Source organism: Antechinus flavipes, chromosome 3 (assembly GCF_016432865.1).
Source record: "Antechinus flavipes isolate AdamAnt ecotype Samford, QLD, Australia chromosome 3, AdamAnt_v2, whole genome shotgun sequence".
In the NCBI taxonomy this organism is placed as follows: domain Eukaryota; kingdom Metazoa; phylum Chordata; class Mammalia; order Dasyuromorphia; family Dasyuridae; genus Antechinus; species Antechinus flavipes.
The window spans coordinates 362,946,688-362,970,880 of NC_067400.1; the positions used below are offsets into that span (position 1 = coordinate 362,946,688).

General features: G+C 34.0%; 1 protein-coding gene across 1 annotated transcript in view; it reads left to right on the forward strand.

Annotated features, from left to right (window-relative positions):
* LOC127557246 (thrombospondin type-1 domain-containing protein 7B-like) overlaps window positions 1–24,193 on the forward strand; it is a 570,574-nt gene that overhangs the window by 116,091 nt on the left and 430,290 nt on the right. The window contains exon 4 of the mRNA XM_051990636.1: window positions 9,241–9,410. Coding sequence (XP_051846596.1) covers window positions 9,241–9,410 — 170 coding nt within the window. The remainder of the gene's footprint in view (window positions 1–9,240; window positions 9,411–24,193) is intronic.

Sequence of the window (24,193 nt, forward strand, 5' to 3'; positions counted from 1 at the left end):
GGTTAAATATCAATCCTGGGGTCTTTCTTCTGGAGAAACCCTGTTCTACCCCAAGTCTTATTTATTTTTCACTGATCAATATGTATCCTGAGGTGCAAATTTTTGTGGAGGATATCTGGAGAGCTTGAAATTTTCTGACCTACTCCACCATGTTCCCAGATTCCTCCCAGGAAAAAAAAATTAAAAACCTTGGGGAGAAAATCAAGGAAGCAGTCATCTCAAGGACATTTAAGATTGAAATTGCAAGGAGGACAATACATTAACAAACTAAGAAAGAGATTTGAAAAGCTTTTTAATAACAAACTCTGTGTTACTATAAAGAAATTAAAGATGCTTTGAGCTGAGTGGAAAATATGAGGTTGATCCCTTCTTTTATATTAGAAAACCAAAGCACAGTGAAAGTCAAAGGAGATAGTGAGTGGCACGGTCAGGATCTTGGCCCCTTTCTATGGCAACAGTTGTAGACATCACTTCATGCAAGTACTTCATAAGTTAGAAGAGCTAGGTTCAAACTCTAGTGCTGCTTATATTTGTGCAAATCACTGAACTTATCTGCAGTATTCTCTGTGAACTAATAAATTAGACTAGAAACTCTGATGTCCAAAAAAAAGAAGAAGACAATGGAGTCACCATGTTGGCATTCCAACTTGGACACGCTTCTTGAATTAGTGCAATATAATACTGAAGGGGGGATTAGTAAAGCTTCTGGACTAGACCAAATATATAAAGGATCTAAGCTGAAAGCAATACAGTTTTAAGGATATTGAGGTATTGACTCTCATTGTATCTGAAGAAGTAGAAGACACCAAAGGTTTGGGGAGAAATGTCATTCTTTGTTATTTTTGAAGATGACCAAGGAAGCATAAATGTTGAAACTAAGTGCTTCAATGGATAAAGTACTGGACTTCGAGTAAGAAAGATCTGAGTTCTAATCTAGCTTTAGGTGCTATGTGATTCTAGGCAAGTCAATTACCACCTACTTCACTCAATTTTCCTCACCTAAAATGTCTTTGTCAAAAATATCCTACATGGTGTCACAAATAGTGACACAATAGTGATTGAAATGATTGAACATCAACACAGGGAACATAAATATGTAAAGACTCATATAAGACCTGTCCAATTTACGTAATTTTAAAAATTAGAATCTACACACTTTATATAATACTAAATATATCAAAGGCACCCTTGTAAAAGGTATTAAAAGGGAATAAGTAACCTTTCAGTGATGCTCTACTATGTAATCCATCTTAATCATCCCTCAATGGCCTGAAAAATGTAGATTGCATTTGATTCAATAGTAAAGGAAAAGGCTTTCTAAAAATTCTCTTTCAATAAGATGTCTACCATACATATACCCAAATTATAAAATATTCCTTGAAAATTATAAGAAAATAATTTATTCACCAATCTTCTGATTATTATTGGCAGATAAAATATAAAGCAGAAACATATGCTTCTTGGGAATATCTGATGGATTGTCCTAGTGCCAAGTTAGAGTCAAAAGGGAATTATCCGCATGGTATAGGAATCATTGGGATATCTCTGTCAGTGGATAGGATCATATTGATGAAATTGACACTTCTGATATTTCAGTCACCTAAATAGAAAATCCTGAAGCACTCAAAAAGATTTTGGCCTAGATATTTACAAAAGGAAATTTTCCCAGATGAAGAATGCCTATTGGAGTAGATGAAGGATCTAAGTAAATGAATGGAGAATGACTTTCATATGCTACCTATAGAACTTAGCATATTTATATCTTGGACAAGCATTTCAAATGTGCAAAGATCTAGGCTTGAATTGATCAGGAATAAGAGAATGGCTTGATTTGGTTTTACGAGATTTCAAAGTATCTTTTTTATGACCTCCAGCTTTATCCTGAAATAAATGCTTATCTTTTAGTCATCAATATTCTTTCACTCTGTTGTATTGGGAGAAGGGGAGAAGAGCAGAGAGAATTAACGGTTACACGGGACTGGGGTAAACATTTCAATTTAATCCTATTTAATATTTATAATAATCATGAGAAGTAAGTGTTATCATCTTCTTACAATTGGGGAAACCAAGAGAAACAATAACTAACTTTTCCATAGTCACACAACTACTAATGACCTGAGGTTCCATTTGAATTCAGATCTTCCTGATTTCAGGTCCAGTGCCCTGTCCACTTTGCCAGATGTCTCTGTTGCTATGGAATACTGTATGAAACTGTCTGTACAAAATTAAGGATGGAAATCATCAAAAGGTCAATGATATCATTCAGTACTTAAAGGAAAGGCATGCAGTATGTAAACAGGCTGTAGAATATTACAAATAAGAGTTTAGCAAGAAGTTCCCAGCATGTTAGATAGATCACATACAGTGACGAGAACATGGAAGAGAGTTCAGCAAATTGTGTAGGTAAGGAGAAATTGCAATTTTCATTTTTGGAGAGAATACCCACATAAAGGAGACTATATATATATATATATATATATATATATATATATATATATATATGTAGTATATTTACAAAAATTCATGAAATGTTTCTTTAGAAAATACAAATCTTGAGTGCATCTATCTTTTCTCTCATTTTTTTCCAGTAAATTCTTATAGGAGGCCACAAAGGATCACTGAGGCAGTGATCTAAACTCTGGCATCATGAGGCTTTTTTGAGTTCTGTCTCTACTCCTTATTAGCTCAGTAATAATTGGAACAAGGCACTTCATCTCTCCATAAATGTTTCCTCATCTTTAAATTATACTTGACCACTCATTTTACATAATTTTGTAAAGATCAAAGATAATGCAAAATATTTTATGAATCAAAAAGTCCTATATTAATAAAGTACATTTTAAGGATTTATGAAACCCAACAGGGCATATCCCAGAATTCAGAGATAAAATGCAGAATAATATGTTGCTCTAAAAGTGAAATGATTTCCAAATCTTCCCAAGGAGACTAAAGTATAATTGATATAAGCTGTTAAGCTATTGTCAAATGCAGGATCATCCAAGTTTTTCATCATGTACCCCTATCAAAAGAAAGAAATGCTGAACATGCATCCTCAATATATTTATATTTGTTTATTTATAAATTAATTATGACACTCCCATAGTGATAGTTATGCAGATTACAAAATAACATGAAAAACAATGAAAAAGAATGAAATGAAGAGAACATCACTTTTTGAATAAGATGTTTTCAAAGATATCTAATGGTACAAAACAATTTTTGCTTTCATTACAATATCAATACTGATAATTTTAGTAAAATCAAAGTGACTGAATGTGCTTCATCATGAATTTGTTGAATTTTAGTTCAAATGTTGACTTTAAATGAAGAGAGTGCTCTGATCAACCACATGATTGCTCTAGTTTGTCTAGAACATCTTAGTGGGACTACTCTGATACACACTAGATGTAGGCAAGAGTACTGTCATGGTTAAATTCTTAACTTTTCAGTGCCCCAGGCATATTTCCATTCTGACATAGTATCTGTTGACATTAATAATCATTCTCATTTAATTGGCATTTTCTAAATTGAAAAACCCTACATATTCAATAGATCATTTGATTTATAAAACAGGCCCAGTATCTATCTTGTAAAAGTATTATTATTCCAACTTTAAAACTGAGGGAATTGAAGTATAAAGGAAAATGGCTTATCCAAGATAAAAAGACTTCTGTTCCTTTTCTATTACCCTACCCTGTCTCAGTAGAGTAAAGCTCATCAGGGCATAATAGCTATTATGTAGGTTCAATTAACTCCCTTTGCTCTGATTTCTGAATTCTTTATTCATCAAGAAACCTGCTGATTCTGATTTAATTTCCCAAATATATTTATAGCAGAGAAAAGAAGCTTTGAACAGTGGATGCATGTGTTCTGATCTTCTTGGCCATAATATTTCTTGATGCAACTTAGCAGTTTAACATTCAGTTTCTATCTCAAGAGCTTACCTATCACAAATTGATTACCAAAAGTCTAATCATTCACCGGCTCAACAACTAACAGTCAAGTTATGAGAAACACAAAAGTAGTGATTTTGTGACCTTAACTTTTTATTCCCTGGATCACTTCTTAATGGCAACATACTCTTGATGATTTGGGGACTGTGCCAACTTCTTTTTTAGAGAAGCAGCCCCATCAGGCCTGTGCTTCATTCAAAACTAATAAAGCTGTTCTTCCAAGGGAAGAGGTTGTTACTCATTTTAGAACTAAAATAGCCTTGGAATCACGTCTGGCTTTAGTGGAGTCTAAGCACAGACCTATGTTTTGCAGAGAAAAGGAACAAGACTTTTGCTTAAATGATTAGGAAGATGAAAAAAGAATGAATTTAAGAGTTAGTTAAAACTAGTGGGGGATCAGAGTTCTGCCTTCATAGAAATAAGTTAGTATTTTCCCCCCTCAGGATAACTTTTCTGTTATATAAAGTAAAAGCAAAACAAAACTAAACTATTACCATGACCGCCATCATTACCACTACCACTTCCATCCTCACCCCTACCATTACTATTATTACTACTAGTATGACTACTACTACTACAACAATTACTACTAATACTGCTACTACTACAGGAATCATGTACCTCTGTAATAGGCTGAGGCTTGAGTTGATACACTGAGGTCCCAAGCACATGAGGCTAAATAGTAATTGGACTATACTCTATTAATATATATGCTTGGAGAAACAATGGCCCCCACCCACTCTTTGTGCAAGTCATGATGTGTTGTATAGGAAATGATAATTATGGTGGGTGGAGACAGGGGGGTGGAAAAGGAAGCAGAGAGACTGCTGTCTGGCGTCTTGTCACAGCTGCTCTAATTGCTATCGTGATGGCCCTTCACCTCCAATCCCCCTCTGCTAGCTGGCTTCCTGTCGCAGCTGCCCATATTGCTATCGCAATCCTTCTTGCCCATATTGCTATCGCAATCCTTCTTCATCTCTTCACTTCAATAAAGGTTGAAGATTTTTCCCTTAACCTGAATTCCTGACTCTGGCTGATTTTAAACACGTGGTCATCACATACCTCTATCTTTCTTCCTGTCCTCTATAAATACAAATAGTTCTTTTTATTCATTCATTCATTTGTTTGTTTGTTTGTTTGTTTGCTGGGGAACAAGCATTTGTTAAGTATCTACCATGTGCTAGGTACAGTGTTAAATGTTTCATATTTTCTTATTTCATCATCATAACAACCATTGATAGGCACAATTATTATTTCCAGACAGACGCTAATTTTTTTTTTTTTTTTTTTAGTACAGTTAAGGAAACTGAAGCAGGCTGTAGTTAAGTGACTAGTCAAGAATCACATACTTACAAAGTATCTGAGGCAAGATGTGAATTCAGAACTTCCTAATTCCAGACCCAGTACACTGTCCACTGCATAACTCTGTGATAATGATAAATAATTTGTATTTTTCTTTTCTATGCTCATAAAAGTATATATATATATATATATATATATATATTATATATATATATATATATTATGTGGAGGCCAATTTAACCTAAATTGCTTCATTGATCCTTGAGTGACTGCCTTCATCTCATCAGCTATAGGTTCTTTTCCCAAAATGTCTGTTTTACTTATTTGGGCCTTTTTTTTTATTCCCTGCCGCATAAGCATAAGGGATGTTTGCTATTCTCATTTTAACAGTACAAATTTCTAGAGTAATTATAGAGAAAGGTAGTTTTGTAGAGACCATAGCCCAACCAGCTAGTTTTCTAATAGAGATTTTGAGAATTCTGGTTTGCCAATCAGACAGTAGTCTTTATTATATCACCTTGAGAAAAGAAGAGAAATTTCTCTTTTTTCCAGTGTCCAGAAACACTCCCCCCTCTACACACACAGTTATACTACATGAAAAGAATACTGAATATGTGTGGTGAGCTTTCTAGTTCAGATGGATCTGAATCGGTCCCTGTTCGGGCGCCAAAATGTGGTCATCTTCTTCCCAAATGCAGCCAGGTGATGAAAGTTCAGATCTTTTATTATCTCCAATATAGCCCGGTTAGCTTAGAGGCCTATCTCTCTGCTTGGTTCCAAGAGCTCTCTCCGAATGTCACCAAATCCAAAGGTCTGGTCCTTCAGCCTCTGCCTCTGCTTTCTTCAGCCTCCAGCCAGCTCCACTCTTCATGTCATTCCGGTGAAATCTCGACTTGTAGCTTCTTCACTCTGAAGAACTTCCTCGACTGGCCCATTGAAGCTCTATTTATGCTCAAGAGAGGGATTGTGGGTTTTCTCCCATAGTGCTCTCTGGCCCAAAGAGCTTCAAGGGAGGTGTGAACTCATTGAACTCCAATGAGTAAAGGTGTGAACACAAGCCTTGTATTAATTAGTTCTACTTAGTACCTTGTTTCAGGTTCTGCCCAAAACATTTTCTTGTAAGATTAGATCAACTCTAATTAGTTAGCAGTTAGTAAGGATTCCAACAAATATGGAATTGAATGCTAAAGTTTGAATCCTGACTCTTTCAATTAGGACTCTGAGTAAGTCTCAAATTCTGGTTATTTCTCTCCCCTTCTATAAAAATGAAGGAGTTGAACTTTCTTAAGATAATGCCATAGCTTTTCAAAAACAATAAATCATTAGAATGAGTCCTCTCATAGAAAGGCTAAGATCATTTTATGAAAGTCTTATTCTAATATTCACTGATTTGGAAATAATCATAGAACTCTGGAGCTTTGTCAACAGAACAAACACTCTGGCTGATTTTGCCAAGCTGAAAATCATGGGCCTGGAGAAAGACTTTATGTCTATTCTCTAAGAACACAGTCTAGATAAATTTAGAAATTCAGCTGCCAAGTGATGGATTTCTTTGTTCATGTAGAGTTATTTATTTTTTACTTATTTATTTTGGTCTAGATCTATGATTTTATCAATGGAAGGTCCTTTTGTGAGGGAACCTCCCTACCCATGTAGATGGATAACTTGTCTCTTCTTAAAGAGTTTCCAGGACTTCTGAGAAAGGTTAAAGGAAGGACTTAAGCTTACTTCATCCTGACCCTAGAGCCTGCTTTATTTCTATTCATACTGCCTCTCAACATACAGTTGATATTTTCTTTTAAAGGTTAGAATCTGCATTGAAAGAAATCACAGTTACTTATAGGATGAAATATATATATATAAAAGTTGAGTCAGAATTATTATATATAATAAAAATCTGGTGATTAATTTCAAATCCCTGAATGGTTGTCGCAGAAAGAAGCAGGGAGCATATATTAACCTAATTCATTATGACAAACTTCAAGGGATTATCTTTATCCTTTTGTTATACTGGGATTGCAGTCATAAATATGTCTCAAAATAAATGGACTATTGGCTGAGATTTAGACATCTTGATTATACATGCTTCTTCATTGAGATGATATTTGCTGTAAGATTTAAACCGCATTGTGATCTACTGTATTAGATTCATTTCTTGATTCTTCTAGGTCTGCTGCCCAATTTCCATTTGTTTCATCCTGATTCTACAAGGCCTGAGGGTTCATAACCCATGTTCATTTTGCCTGTGTGATGTCCTAGGGTTTTAAACAACTAAGAACAAAGAAGATTTTTGTACTTCACATCCACAATATGACAATAGATTTGAGAAGGCTTCTTAGTTATTTGTTTATCATTCCTAAAGATAATGAGTCTTTTGGTCTTTATGTGAATGCTGCAAGGTTATATTAATACTGGGGTTGAGAAATGTTGCAATAATCCACAAAAGGAAATTCTGTCTGAAAGAATTCCCTCGGTATGGGGGCTGTATTGTGAATGTTCCTTTATTTCTTGCTTATTGTGCACAGATTTTATTGTGTTCTTGCCTTATTTTTTGGTATATGTTTCTTTACTAGAAATAAACTAAGGGAACATATCTCCCATGTGGGTTTGAAGATTAAATGACAGCATGACAATTTATCTTAAAAGTGCCAATGAATTATAAAGAGTGATATAGTACTAACATTTTAATACATGTACAACATTTCCAAATGCCATAGGGCTAAAAACTTAGTAATTGTCTCTTCTTATTAATCTAAGTGTAATATAATAGATATAATCTATACATTAACATGAACAGATAATTATCTACAGATCAGAATGAATGTATACATTGTGAACTCCTTGAATATGGCATGCTTTTTTTTTTTCTTTGTGTTCTCTGAACTTAGCACAGTACCTGGCATATAGCAAGCACTTAACAAATGCTTATTGGCTGGTTATGTATATGTACACAAATATATGCATCTATTTCTGTTATCTATGTTTATATGGGAGGTGGGAATTAGAAATAGAGGAATGGAATTGAAGCTAGGAAAAATTAGGTTTTATCTTACTTTTGATATATATTAATTGTGTGACCTTGCCAAACCATTAATTTCTGGGGGCTCTAAGCAACACTTTGGAACAATCTATTATAAATGAGTTGAAGGTCTGCATTTTCAGAGAAATTTTTCTCACTCTTAGTTTCCTACACATATGAAAATAAAATCTGAATTAAACATGTATATATAAGTGTACATATACAGGCATTTATAGTTATATGTGTATGTGTATTTAGAGAGAAATGCTTCAGAACTTTGAAAAGACTTGTGGATTTTAAACATAAGGAATTCTGCCAATACTTTTCAGTGAGCAGCTTGACACTTCTAGGTATCTTTCCCCAAAGATTCTTAAATATGGATAAAATTAATACAAAGCCTATGCTTTTAGGCACAAAGTGGTCACAGAAGTGAAGGCTTGTCCCATTCAGCATCATACTGAGTTCTAGATATTTAACTTCATAACTGATATATATATATATATATATATATATATATATATATATATATATATATTCATTCCAGGGGTCCTCAAACTTTTTAAATAGGGGGCCAGTTCACTGTCCCTCAGACTGTTGGAGGGTGGGACTATAGTAAAAACAAAAACTTTGTTTTGTGGGCCTTTAAATAAAGAAACTTCATAGCCCTGGGTGAGGGGGATAATCATCCTCAGCTGCCACATCTGGCCTGTGGGCCATAGTTCTTTCCTCTTTTCCCTACTTCAATTCCCCCAAATCATCCTTTGTCCTAGGAATGATGAGGCCATGAAATTTCCTTTATGCTGCAGAGTACAGTAAGGAATTCATAGCCAGTAAACATTTCCTTTCAGGGGAAAGATTATTAGAAGTGCTTTGTGAATGAACGCTGCTTTAAGGATGGTTCATGTCTTTACAATTTTTTCCTTACTACTTTTTTTCTTCTTTTATAAATAAATCTAATTCAAATAGATATTCTTGGAAGACATCTGAATGGAAAGAATGCCAAGTAACTCTTCTTCTAGAACAGCAAGATCCTCATTGGCACATAACTGGACCCCTATGTGGAGGTGGAATTCAAACTCGGGAATTGTACTGTGCTCAGAGTACCACAAAATTTTCAGGACAGCGATCAAAGGAAGGTATGCAAGTGATCTTCTTGTACTACATTTTTTTTTTCTGTACACAAAGTTAAGTAAAGTATTTTAGGACTTTTTTTCCTCCTTGTCATATTAGGTTTTGCATCTCTTTGCAATGATGAGTTAGAGAGAAGACTCTGGGATCTTGATGGTAAAGTTTGCTTTCTTGATGGTAGAGAAATTTAATGATTTGCTCAAAGTCAAACAAGATGAATAACTAACTTTAAAGACAAAATTAATAATTTCCTTTAATAAATCTTCACTAGAATAGACTTGTCAACCTTTTTGAAGGAAGAAAGTTGTCATGTTTTATCTGAATTGTGAATGTGTAGTAATGGAATTAATTATATCTAAAGATTTTATTGTTGTTTGTTTTCCCAAATTGAATCGTTGTGGAATTCTTGAATTACCACACGGTAAAGCAAATTTAAAGAAAACAAAGGCAATCTTTATTTTAAAAATTGGGTATTAGTTTTACCTTTTATGTTTTCCTGAGTACAAATTCAGGTGTACATAAGAAATAGCATTGTTTTATGAGTTGACAATTCACTCAGGGTTCTACTTTTACCTAGAAAGTACAAGGTAATGTTTGCTCAAATTGTTATTTCTTGAAGCTTCCATCATTCTAAAGGATAATTTATTTTAAAATGTCATTGCATAAGACTGAAAGGAGTAGGGTATTTTAAAAACATGGAAAGTTAAATATTCTGAAGGGAACTTTGGGATTCTAGTCACTCAACACAAGTGAAGAAATCAAAGTCCAGTGAGATAGTGGCTTGCCCAAGATCACATTGCTAATTAGTGACAAAGGCCATGACTAGAACACGACTCTGGGTTTTCTAATATGCTTGTTGTTCTTTTGGGAAAAACAAAACACAATCTTGTGGTCAAACATATAAAGAATTATTTAGTTAATGAATTCAAATTCTTCTATTCTTAAGTCAATAAATATTTCCTTTGGCTTCCTACAATAAGTTGTGTTCTTCATATATAGACATAGTAATACTGTCTAGCAAAAATATACAATTACCCTGAAAAAGTGTTGTTTTTGTTATTAAGTAGTAGGAATAAATTTGTGCTGATTTATCATATTTTGGCCTATTTGTTGTTGTGGCATATATTGTAAAATTCATGAAGGATTAGAGGTATAATATAGCTTGTGGCCATTTAATAGAATTCCACTAGCTGACTAGCATATAATCAGGAACATTAACAATACTATTATTGTTAATAATAATAATAATAACAATAGCCATGTGGAGTTATGTTGAGCCATATGATCTGTAGTTACAGAGAAGAATTCTTCTAACTGACCAGTAATGATAACAATAATTATACATCATGTAATTGACATAGGTGTCAATAGTGTAATTGACATTATGTCAATTACACTATGGTATTAAATAATTAACAGGGAAAATAAATTATTGGTATACAAAAATAATATTATTTCCATTTTATAAATGATGAAGCTGACTCACAAATGAAAAATCACATGTCCCACACTGCTTGAATAACTGGCATTTAACCCTGAATCTTCTGACTTTCTTTCTTTCTTTTTTTTTTTTTTTTCATTATGTAATATAATATACCTACTCCATGCCCTAATGAAACCAACCTGCTACTTTTATGGGGGTAGGAGGTATAAAAAAACTTACAATATTCTAAATCTTTGTTACTTTGTTAGTTGTAACCTGTTTCATTCACTGCCTAAGGATAGTCGAGATATGGCTGGAAGGTTTTGTTGTTGTTGTTATTGTTTTTCCCATGATTCTGAAGCAGGAAGAATAGATCTTGAGGAAAAAAAAAACTTCCTGACTGAAGAATTTTTCCAGATTGTTCCTATCTTCCCCCACATTGTTGTCATATTTATATAATTCACTAAGAGTCTATCAGGCTTTTTAAGATTAGAAGTGTTTTGTTTTTTCCTCCAGGAGATAAAAATAATATCCTGTTTCCATCTTCTGTGAATTTCATCATTTTTCAGAAGTTTTCTTCATAGTATAAGTTTTTCTATGAATTAAATAATCCTGACTTGGGGGGAGGGTATCATATTTCATCTCTGTCAGCCCATTCAGGCTCTTGGGCATTTTTTTACTTATAGATATATGATTTTAGCCACCTCCACCTAAACTTATCTGTACACAAGCATAAACTTATAAAAACTACTTTCTACTTCCATTTTTTTTGGTTGTTCTCCCTAGGCTACTCCCAATATTATTCTTTGCTAATAGTTATATAAACAAATACCCCATACTGAAGCCCTTAGCTTCTTAGAGCATCAGTAAATAGGAGGAATTGACTAAGTCTCATGAATTTTTGGGATGAGGGGCAAAGTTTTTAACTTTTTTGCAAGCAAGTTTTGCTCCCTGGCTTCAGAGATCCTCCATTGCCTGTACTGATTCTACCGTTCTGCCTTACTGCCCTAATTCTATCAGCCCTATCTCAGTTGCTATGTCTGTCTCTCTGTTCCTCTTTGCCTCTCTCTGTTTCTTTGTCTCATCTTTTCCCTCCCTCAACAAATCATTGAGGCTTATTTAGTGTAAGAAGTTTATTTACAAATAAGAATGTAAATATAAAAATAAATGTAAAGTTAATAAATCTTGAAATAATTCCACAGGGTAAAGAAGGATGATGATTGATATATATATATATATATATATATGTCACTGATAGTGGCAACAAGTGATGCAAGTGTGCATCCGTTAGTCTTGATCTGGTTGGAGATTTCAAATGTTTCATTCTAGAAAAAGTCTGTTCACAGACATAAGTGCTGCCAAAGATGGTGGCCATTTTGAGTGCATGGTTCCTGAGATGAGGATATGTCTCAGAGGGGAGGGATGCATAGAAATTATGAAGGCTGCTTGACTTGAATGTGTCTTTCAGAGAGTCACAATTCAGCAGTTCAGCCAATACCATTTGGTAAATTGTATCCACATTTTCAATGTCAATAGAAAATGGATTATGGAAAAGCTGTATGTCCTGTTCATGGAGAGGAAGCTCTTTAAATCTAAATTGGAGCTCCTTTTGCAATTTTTCCAGTGAATCCACACATGTTTTCTTTGGCAATGCAATCAGTGGTTTTTCTGCTAACAGATTTTGAGTTGTGGGGAGATGGCAGAAGTTTTCTTCCTTTACTTGTTTGATGGGAGGCCTAATTTTACTTCAAATGCTTTGACATGTGATCGCATATCCCTTTCCTTGAAGTTGCATATTGAAATTGTTGAGTAGCTCTGTTACATCTGTCAGAAAGGCAAGGTGCCATTTCCATTCTGCATCATTGAGCTCTAGTACTTCTTTGTTTTTTTAAAGCAGAAAAGTTGTAATCTATGGAAGTAAGTCATAGAAATGTTTCAAAACTCTCCCTTGACTCAGCCAATGGACTTCTGTGTGATATAGAACATCTTCATACTCAACATTTAGCTCAGACAGAAATTCCTGAAATTGTCTGTGATTTAGTGCATTAGCTCTAATGAAGTTAACACAAAATACCACAATTTTTATAACAGAGCCCCACGAATGGTTATGTTTGTCCATCTCTTGGTGAATGTGAGCAATTACTCCTTTCTTAGACCCCACCATGCTAGGAGCAACATCAGTTGTCACGCTGGCTAGTTTAGCCCAGTCCAGCTCCAAACCATTCATAGTTTGGCAAACCTTTTCATAGATATCCTCTCCTGTAGTTGTTCCTTTGATGTTTTGCAGTGCAGCAAGCTCTTCTATGACTTCAAAATAATCATTCATCCCACGAATAAAAATTAGAAGTTGTACAGAATCACGAACAGCATTGCTTTCATCGAGTGCCAAGGAAAATATGAATATATTTTTATGGAATTTTGCAAATGTTGCTGCAGATTGTCTCCCATTTCTTCAATCCTCCGGTAATTGTAGGTCCTGAGAGACTCACTGTATTAAATAAATTGGCCTTCTCTGGACACATCTCTTTGGCAACAGAAAGGCATTCTTTAACAAATTCTCCCTCCATGAATGGACTGCCAGTGCATGCTATTAGCTTGGCAACTTGAAAACTTGCTCGCAGTGATGAAATATTTAACTGCTTCTGCTTCACAGAAGTATTTTGCTGAGTTGTTGATGTAGTTTTCAGTTTTAATATTTTATCTTTTCTCATTTCTCCAACCAAACAATCATATTTATCTTTATGTTGAGTTTCATAGTGTCAATGCAAATTATATATATATATATATATATATATTTAATTTTATTTTATTTAATAATAACTTTGCATTGACAGAATCCATGCCAGGGTAATTTTTTACAACATTATCCCTTGCACTCGCTTATGTTTCGTTTTTTTCCCCTCCCTCCTTCCAACCCCCCCCCGCCAAGATGGCAAGCAGTCCTATATATGTTAAATATGTTGCAGTATATCCTAGATATAATACATATTTGCAGAACCAAACAGTTCTCCTGTTGCACAGGGAGAATTGGATTCAGAAGGTAAAAATAACTCGGGAAGAAAATCAAAAATGCAAATAGTTCACATTCGTTTCCCAGTGTTCCTTATTTGGGTGTAGCTCTTTCTGTCCATCATTTATCCATTGAAACTCAGTTAGGTCTCTTTGTCATAGAAATGCACTTCCATCAGAATACATCCTCATAAAGCAAATTATATTCTTTGAACACAGACACTATAGTCTGGCATATCAGACATACAGCTCTTTCCTTGTACTGCATGAAAAAGTAATCATAAGTCCACTGTTCTTTGAATATCCTATACTCCGAGTCAATTTTTCTTTTTCTTGATATCATTATTTCCTAGGGATTCCAAATCGTATTAGTAAAATGCATACATATGTGTATACACACACACACACACACACACACACACACACACAAACAGCGCTACAAAAGCAATATACCAGCAATAACTTTGCCCACAGAGAGACCATAAATATCATCATTATTAATATGCCTCATTTGGCTCATATGTACTATACTTCTTTCCATTACTCTTTGAATTTCTGATGTTTCATATTTCTGAACTATTTGGAATGAATGAGTGAATGTAGCCGGAATTGTTCTAAATGCTGTGTGCACAACTACAAAAACAAAACAATAGCTATCCTCAAGAAACTTATTTTGTAAAGAGGTACTCTGCACTCAATGGCCAGAAAATAGAGGGCTGCTTATCTGTTGGTGAGTTGATTTATTGTGCCCTCTCTGGAAGAAATAGATTCATTTGATTACTAGATCCAGAGCTAGAGATGGAAATGAGAGCTATGTATATTTGTGTGTGTATGTGTGTATGTGTATGTACATGGGTGTATGTACACACCCATGAATGCCTACTAGCCACAAGATAGTCCTAGGCATGTAGTAGATACTCATGAAATACCTAATCAACTGATTAACAAGGCATAAAAAGGAATAAACATGAGATTAAAAACTCCTAATTTTCTGCTTTCTTAGTTTTACTTCTATATTTGATTCAACTTGGGTCACCCCTATAATTTTTGGTGCCAGTATTATGATTTGTTAAATTGGTTTTAATATTTCTAATGTTAAGGGCATTAGCCATGGTGTCCTTGGGCCCAGGCTTGAAGACAGGGTGATACAATAGCCCACTATTTTAATATGGGAACTCAGAAACCAGGTTATTTGGGGCATAAAAAAGACTTGAAACTGGGATGGTGCTCTATTGAAACCAAGCTAAACTTTAAATCTACTCTCTTTCCATTCCTCAGAAATTGTGGTAGTATAAGGAGTAGAATAGAGGGATTATTCCTAACATTTGTTGGGGCAATAAGTTTGTGTATTTGTTATTATACCTTCTTTATACAAAAAACTTTTATGAAGATGATTCCACTTACCACAAGTACGTGGAATGTGTGCAGGTTTATGTATGACATTAAATCCAGGAGACCTGAAAGAGCAGCTCTTGTTCAGAAAGAATGCAGTAAGTATTGGATCCAAAGAGTATCCATAAGAGAAACTGGACTGGCAAAAAAAGGGAGAATTTACTGAAGTCAGAGCTCGATACATGTTTTCCTGGAGTGGCTACAGTGATGGGTAATGCAGTGAAGATGAGGTAGGTTTTTATAATCAAAACTGAGCTAGTCAACAAGCTTGTATGCCTCCAAAAGTAGTAAACAACAGATTTATGACAATACAATTGCCCATAGGAAAGTAGCACACCACCATGATCAGTGTATATAGTCCCACCATGATAAACCCTAATGAAACCAAAGGAAAAAAAATGTGAAGACCCAGAGATTCTAATGATTAATGTGCCAAAGAGAACAAGCTTATAACTTTAATGCCAGAGTAAGCACTGACATCAGACATGGCAAGGAGTCCTTGGGAGTAATAGGGACAGAACCAGCAACAGCAGTTGTCAGTACTGAAGACTTGAATGTCTTATGACCTTCTTGTCTTCAATACTGTCTTCTGTTTACCCAAATGAAATAAAATTTTGTGACTAAGCTCTTACAGCAAATATCCAGACTATGTCATTGTAAAGAAAAAAGACAGGATGTGAACATGATGAAGATGATATGAGTTATAGACTGCTGAACTGACCACAGACTCTCCAAGCTAGACATTTCCACTTGACAAAAACAATGGCCCCAGGAAGATGGATTATGAGAAGACTAAATGTCAAGAGATCAGAGTGCTTCTCCAAGAAAGAACAGTTTACTGCTATGCAAACTTGCAGAGAATGTTGGCAAAAGTGGATCATAAAACGAATGGGCAGCTTTCAGAGATTAGGTGTGCAGCACTGCATTTACTCATTTTTGGCCAGAACACTCACAAACCTCAAGATTGGTTTGAAGAAAATGATGGGAAAATTTAGAAAGTACTAAATGAAAAATGAGAACTCTATAGGGTTTACCTGAAGGATAGTTCATCCATCACTAAGAAGGCAACATTTAACTCTATCAAAAAATAAAGTAGATGAAGCATAGAGAGATGCAGGATTCTTGGCTCAGTAAAAAAAAACAGATGAAATTCAGTTTTACGCTGATAGTAAAAATTCAAAGTGCTTTTATGATGTCCTAAAGGCTATTTATGGGCCAAAAACTTATGATGCATCTCCACTACTCAGTGCTGATGAACCTATATTGATTAATGAAAAAGACTTGATCCTGGGGAAATGCTTAGTATTGATTAGTATTCTCAATAAATCATCATGAATCAGTGCTGAAGCTATTGACTCAGATTGAAGTCAATCCATCTGTAGCCGAATTTTCAATTGAAGAAGAGATTTTGAATGCCAGTAGGTTCTTCTCATGTGGCAAAGTGCCTAGTACTGTTTTATTCCAGCTTACAAGGCAGAGGAATCCAGGGCGTATACAAAAGCTTACCAAGATTTTCTAGGTTGTATGGCAAGAGATGGTTATCCCTCCCTTCAGATGTCAGAAATGCCTCCATTGTCTTTTTTAATAAAGCAAAGAGAAATAGATTGTCCTGTGACAGAAGGGTGTCTCTTTTAGGTTATTTGTTTGTTTGTTTGTTTGTTTTTCAGTAAGACTTTTGTCAAAGTAAGAGTCTTGAATAGGTTGTTCCTTCAAATGGAAGATAGACATCTACTGGAGAGCTACTATCACTTCAGAAAGGACTCAGGAATAGTTAATATGGTGGTTGCTGCTTGACAACTCTAGGAGAAATACCAGGAGCAGAAGATTTTTGATACTATAAATCATGGGAAATAATAGCAAAGCCCAGAGAAGTTAATCAGTATTGCATATCAGTTTCATAATGGCATGCTTTCCTAAGTTCTGGATAATGAACAATGCTATTGCACTTTCCTGGTCACTAATAAAATAAAGCAAGGTGGTGTGCTTGATCCCAGGCTTTTTAGCATGATGTTTTCAGAGATATTGTCAGAAACCTTCAATAAGGATGAAAATGGCATTAACATCAGTTATTGCACTTAAGGTAAATTATTTAATTTGAAAAGACTACAAAAGCCCAGACTAAAGTGGAGGGAGAGTTGATTATGATTATTTTCTTCACAGATAATTGTGCACATTTGGAACTATGCTCAAAAAGTTATCAAACTGTGAATACCCTTTGATCCAGCAGTGTTTCTACTGGGCTTATACCCCAAAGAGATACTAAAGAAGGGAAAGGAACCTGTATGTGCCAAAATGTTTGTGGCAGCCCTGTTTGTAATGGCTAGAAGCTGCAAAATGAATGGATGCCCATCAATTGAAGAATGGTTGAGTAAATTGTGGTATATGAATGTTATGGAATATTATTGTTCTGTAAGAAATGACTAGCAGGATGAATACAGAGGATTGGCAAGACTTACATGAACTGATGCTAAGTGAAATGAGCAGAACCAGGAGATCATTATATAGCTCAACAACGATACTGTTTAAGGATGTATTCTGATGGAAGTGGATTTCTTCGACAAAAAGAGCTAATTCAGTTTCAATTGATTAAGGATGGACAGAAGCAGCTATACCCAAAGATAGAACACTAGGAAATGAATATAAACCGCTTGCATTTTTGTTTTTCTTCCTGGGTTATTTATACCTTCTGAATCCAATTCTCCCTGTTCAACAAGAGAATTGTTCGGTTCTGCACACATATATTGTATCTAGGATATACTGTAATCTATTTAGCATGTAAAGGACTGCTTGCCATCTGGGGGAGAGGGTGGAGGGAAGGAGGGGAAAAATCGGAACATAAGTGAGTGCAAAGGATAATGTTGTAAAAATTTACCCTGGCATGGGTTCTGTTAATAAAAAGTTATTAAAACAACAACAACAACAACAACAACAAACAAACAAATAATTGTGCACTTAGTCCTGGAGACTGAAATGTTACAAAATATGGATTGATCCTCTACTGCTTGTACTAATTTTGGCCTAAAAATTAACATTAAGAAACCAGATTCTCTATTAGCCAATACTATACCATTCATATCTGAAATCAATAACAAATGGCAAAATATTTAATGATATGTATAAGTTAACTTACCTTAGCAGTATATATTCCAGGGAAATATGCATAAATGATGGTATTAAGGCATGTATTGCCAGAGTTAGCTCATTGTTTGGGATGTTCTAAAGGAAAGTGAGGGAGAGGAAATATATGCTGCTTACCAAACTAAAGGTCTACAAAACTGTTGTGCTGACTTTATTGTGGTAGGCCTGAGAAACCAAGATTGTATATCAGTTTCATGACATGAAACTGAACTGCTTCCATCTGAATTGTCTGAGGAAGATTCTGAAGATCATCTGACAAAATCAAGATTCTTTCTTGAGCTAAATTTCCAATCATTCATATACTATAGAACTCAACTTGGATAGACTGGCCACATTGTTCAAATTACATATATATATTTATATATGTGTGTGTGTGTGTGTGTGTGTGTGTGTGTATACACACACACACATATATATATAGTGTATATATATATATATAAAACTAAAAAGATTATTTTATATAGAGCTCACACACAACAAATGTTCACATGAAAGACAGAAGAAATGATACAAAGATATGCTCAAAGTCTTCTGAGGAACTTTAGAATTGTTTGTGAGATATTGGAGATGCTAGAACAGAACCATCCAGCATGGCATGCTCCCATTAAAGAATGTACTCTCTGGCAAAATAAAAATAAAAATAAAAAATAAAAATGTGAGATGTGCAAATTTAGAGACATCTCTGCTGCAAATATTCACATGGATTATTTGTACCTAGCCTGAGGTAGAGCCTTCTGAGCTAGAATTGGTTTGATCAGCCACAGTCAGACTCACTGTAGTTAGACACCAATATTGTGATAATATTTTGGTCCCCTTCAATATCCAATGAGCAACCAGTCACATTCTAAAGCATGATTTCCTTTGTAAGAAAAAAAATGGTCTCATAGAACTGGCAAGCATTTATTAAATACCTAGTTTTGCCAGATACCATGGCTGGTGATAGCAAAAAAGTTATTTAAAAAAGAGGTGGAAATTAGGAGGGGAAGAATTCTAACCATGGGGACATCCATTATAGTGTTCAGTCAAAAAACAGAGTATCAAGTCATTAGCAGAAAGTCCAGTATTTTTAGATCATGGAGTACATAGAGAAGAGTAAGATATGAAAAAAAAATGAAAACATAGGAAGGGGCCAGGTTAAAAAAGGCTTTTAATATCAAATAGAAGATTTTATATTTGATCATGGAGGTGCTAGGGAATACTAGAGTTTATTGAATAAGGTGATCATATGGTCACACCTGAATTTTAGGAAGATTGATTTGACAGCTGATTAGAAGTTGGAGTAGGAAGAGATTTGAGTCAGAGAGACCAACCACAAGCCTCTTACAATTATCCAGGTTTAATAAAGTGCTGAATCTACAGTAAGATGGTAGCAATGTCAGAGGAGTGAATAAAGAATATGTGAGGGATGTTACAAAGATAGAAAGGATAGGATTTGACCACTGATTTGGATATGGGGAGAAAAGGAGTGATGATTTGAGAATTACACCTAGGTTGCCTGCCTGGGTGCCTGAGATGGTGGTATCCCACACATTAATTGGAAAGTCAGGAAAAATAGAGGGTTTGAGGGAAAATATAATGAACTCTGTTTGGATGTATTAAAAAGAAATGAATGGTATATCTAAACTCACGACTTTGGAAGAGAAATCCTAACTTAGCAATTCTCTGTACTAATATAATTGATAACTCATCTTCATTTACAATTTTAGAGTTACTTAGGATACTAAGAAATTAGGTGACATGTCCATGATCTGCAATTAGTGTGTAACAGAGACACAATGCCAGCCCAAGTCTTCTTCACTATAAGACTAACCTTTAATTTACTATACCATGAAATGTCTTGATAAATAACAGATAAAGATAAAATTAAACATGATAATTCTCTAATAAAAAATTTCATGAGTGGTTATAGCCTTAATTTCATGCCCTATCTGAGTGATGGAGTACCTTTGATATTTGAAGTCAAGTAATTTGATTCAAGTTCTGAACAAACTACTTAGGCAGTTGCTTAGGAGATGATTAAAATTCCCATTACACAATCATTTAGAAAGGAAAAAAAAAACTTCATGTAGCTATTGAAATGTATTCCCCATTTTCATTTATGGCAGGAGGCTGAAATAAAATCAGGGGGCTTGTTTATATGTGAGGCTGTTGAGTGTAGTGAGTTTATATGCAGTGATGTTTAATTCTGAATCTTATGGTAGAAAAAACAAAATCCTTGTAATAGAGTTTCAACATTTCTTCTTGTTTTTATGTTAAGAGAAAAATAGCAAAATATCCAAAGGATAATTAACCTTTGTGGATAATAGCAGGAAATCTAATGGCAGTCCAAAATAGGCCAGAAAAAATATGATATATTACTGCTAATCTTTTTACCAGGGATACTCCTTTGATTTAATGGATCATAATTATGGGAGTAAATCAGCAAATAGGAACAGACAGTAATTATCATGATGTAAATCCTGGGGGTATTCATAAGCAAAAAAAAAAAATGAGGTTAACAGAATTGGTAGTAGATAAGATCATGAAAAATGTGAAGGTGTAACAAGCCTTATAAAAGAGTGAAGAACCAAATCCCTCCTGCCTCCAAGAAAAAAGTGAAGAGATTACCAATGAGCCCTTAAAAATCAAATCTAATGACCTTTTCTTAATCCTCATTCCTCTTATCCTTTCTCTAATATTTTTCAGTATTGGTCCCATTTTCTCCTAAATACTCTTTCCTCCCAGAATTTTCATGATTGATCTCACTTAGTTCTCCTTCTACCTGTCTTACCTGAGACGTATGCTATTAGAGACAAATTGAGAGAATATGGATCAGTCATAGGATAAGAGTAAAGGATAATCAATGGACTACCTGAATGTTTCACGTGTGTGTGTGTGTGTGTGTGTGTGTGTGTGTGTGTGGTTGTCATAAGGACTTAAATGTCACCTTGGAGGGAAGTCTTTAGTGCATGGAATCAGGAATCTAGCTTTGTTTCTTTAATGCTTAGCATGTATATTAAAAACTTGGATGATGAGAAAGATGACATAACTCTCAAATTTTCAGACCTCATAAAGTTGAGAGATACAACTCACCACTGGATGACAGGTTCAGAGTTTTTAAAGATTTGTACAACCTGAAATACAGTTAGCTCCAGTAAAAAATAATTGTATCTTATTAAATTTCAATGTCCTATCCAAAAGGACCAGAGTACAGATTAGAGGAGGCTTTGTTTGACAATAATTTTGTGAAAAAAGATGTAGAAGTTTTAGTATAGATTGTAATATCCAAATGAAACCATAGTATCCAGGATAGTAATCACAAAAAATATATATTCCTAATATACATTAACAGAATCATAATGATGACAATAAATAGCAACAAACATTTGTTATGACTACTGTGCTCTTCTCTTGTCAGGTAACATCTTGAGTATTTTTTCAATTCTAAGTATCAAATTCTGAGTACATATGCTTATAAACTAAAACATAGAAGTAAAACCGACCAGGAAGGTGAAGGGAGTAGAAATCATAAAGAAGTGATGCCTGATTTAAAGAAATGAGGGTGCCTGGAGAAAGGACAGCTTTAGGATGGATATAACAGTGTTCATTCTTTTGAAAATTTCTTATGGAAAGGTCACTAGAATTTTTCTACTAGTCCCGAAGAGGAAAGTTAGGAATAATACATGGAAATTGTAGAGAGATATATATTCAAAAGAAAAACCAAGCAAACAAGAATATTTTTTGTGTGATGTGATTTGTTCAAAGGCAGAGTGGATTGTCTCAGTTGGCCATTAGTTCTACCCACTGGACAATTTTAGGTAGAGATTACATGATATCAATAATATTGAAGAGAGTTTTATAGAGGTATGACTTGAACTAGTTTACTTCTAAGGTTTCCTACACCTTGGAATTGATGAAAGGAAGACATTCAGAAAGCTGCTGTAGATGAGAACCTTAATTCTATTATTTAATCCCTGCTCAAGTAGACAGACAAAAATAGCCCATGCAAAAAAGTTTTGAGGATTTGCTTTCTAAAAAGTATGATAACAGTATGAGAAGGTAAAAGGTTAGTAAAGGAACATTAAATAATTAGAGACAAGTAGGTCACCAGGATTCTAAATTGAGAATTGGTTTCAACTGTTTCAGTTCCATTACATTTTATCTAAATTTAGTAATTTTTCACTAAACTTAATGAACTTTTCTTGAAGATATGCCTGCTTAATGTGATTAGCCAAAAAAAGGGGAATGATTTTTATTTGAAGGTTACATTAAGTTATCACACAGTTAATATTAGAAGTTCTACTAATTTATTTAATACAAAATCTAACTTGAGCTATTAAAAATTCAAGAAATATATAGACCTTTAAATAATATGTAATTTATTTCTTTGATTTTCCTTCCAAAGACAAAGATATTCTTCTTTTGTATAATTCCTAATTTGTGTAGAGAGTTTCCCCCTCAAATGGACACAATTAAACTTAATAATACAACAATATTGTTTGTTGATTTTAATACATTTGATGATGTGCTAGGGATGAAGACTGGAAGACAGCTTTTTTTTGTTTTGTTTTGTTTTTTTCCCATTAATAATTTTCTTATATCTCGAGAGAATCATGTAACTAACAAAAGAAGTAAATAATAACATGCAATTCTTTATAACACAAAATAAAAATCAGTATGCTATCAGCTAGGCAAAAAAATGGGCAAATGTCCAACAACATTGGCACATATTATTATTGTTTGATACAGATATGTGCATATACATACTTATATAGATAAATTATATATAAATATAGCTGATATAGATGTAGATATAGAAGTAGATATAGATTATATGTAGATACATCCAAGTGATAAATATTTAGACTTACAGGCATATATATTTATATATAGCTATAGGTATAGAAATATATATATGCATATATATATATATATATACACACACACATATATATGAATTAGAATAAATTAGAAGTAAATGATATGACAATAGATATAGATATAGAAATAGATACAGGTAGTTAAAAATGATATATATATATATATAGAGAGAGAGAGAGAGAGATAAATATCCACATATATATGCAGACATATATCATGTATAGATGATATAAAAGACACAAATAATATAGATATAGATGTATGTATATATGTATGTAAATGTATGGGTGCATGTTTTTATTTTTCCTGAAAAGACTTGGAGAAGAGAATTAATTTGCAATTTATTACATTAAAAACTTTTGCTTTTTCCAAATCACACTATTGTATCTAGGATAGGTAAACAAGAAGACAGTAAGAAGAATTGTAGGAAATGTCCGGTCTACTTAAGATGGAAAATTATAGTCAAGGAAAATCTAAAGAAAGAGCAACATTAACACCTTAGGTTTCTTACAATTTTCTGGTTAGTAATAATAACAATAATGATAATTAGCACCTCTGTGGTATTTTATGATTTACAAGATGCTTTACAAATATCTTATTTTATCTTCATAAGAAGCCTGAGATTATATATAACTGTTATTCCCATTTTCCAAATGAGGAACCTGGAGCAAGGGGAGATTAAATGATTCATTCTAGATTATGTATCTGGCAAGTGCTGTGGCAATATTTGAACTCAGGTCTTCTTAACTCCATGTCTTGTACTCTTTCCACATCACTACCTGGTTGTCTCTACATCTTTTATGGCACTCCAATTAAGGCAGTGCAGCAAGTAAAAATGCTAGATCAAAATATAGGTATGGCATTTGCACATGAATAGATTTTATAACCAGTTAAAATATAGAGACTATCTGTAGAAAATTCATCCCAAGATTTAACTATTGTATTTGATTGAGTTGCAAAGATCTACAT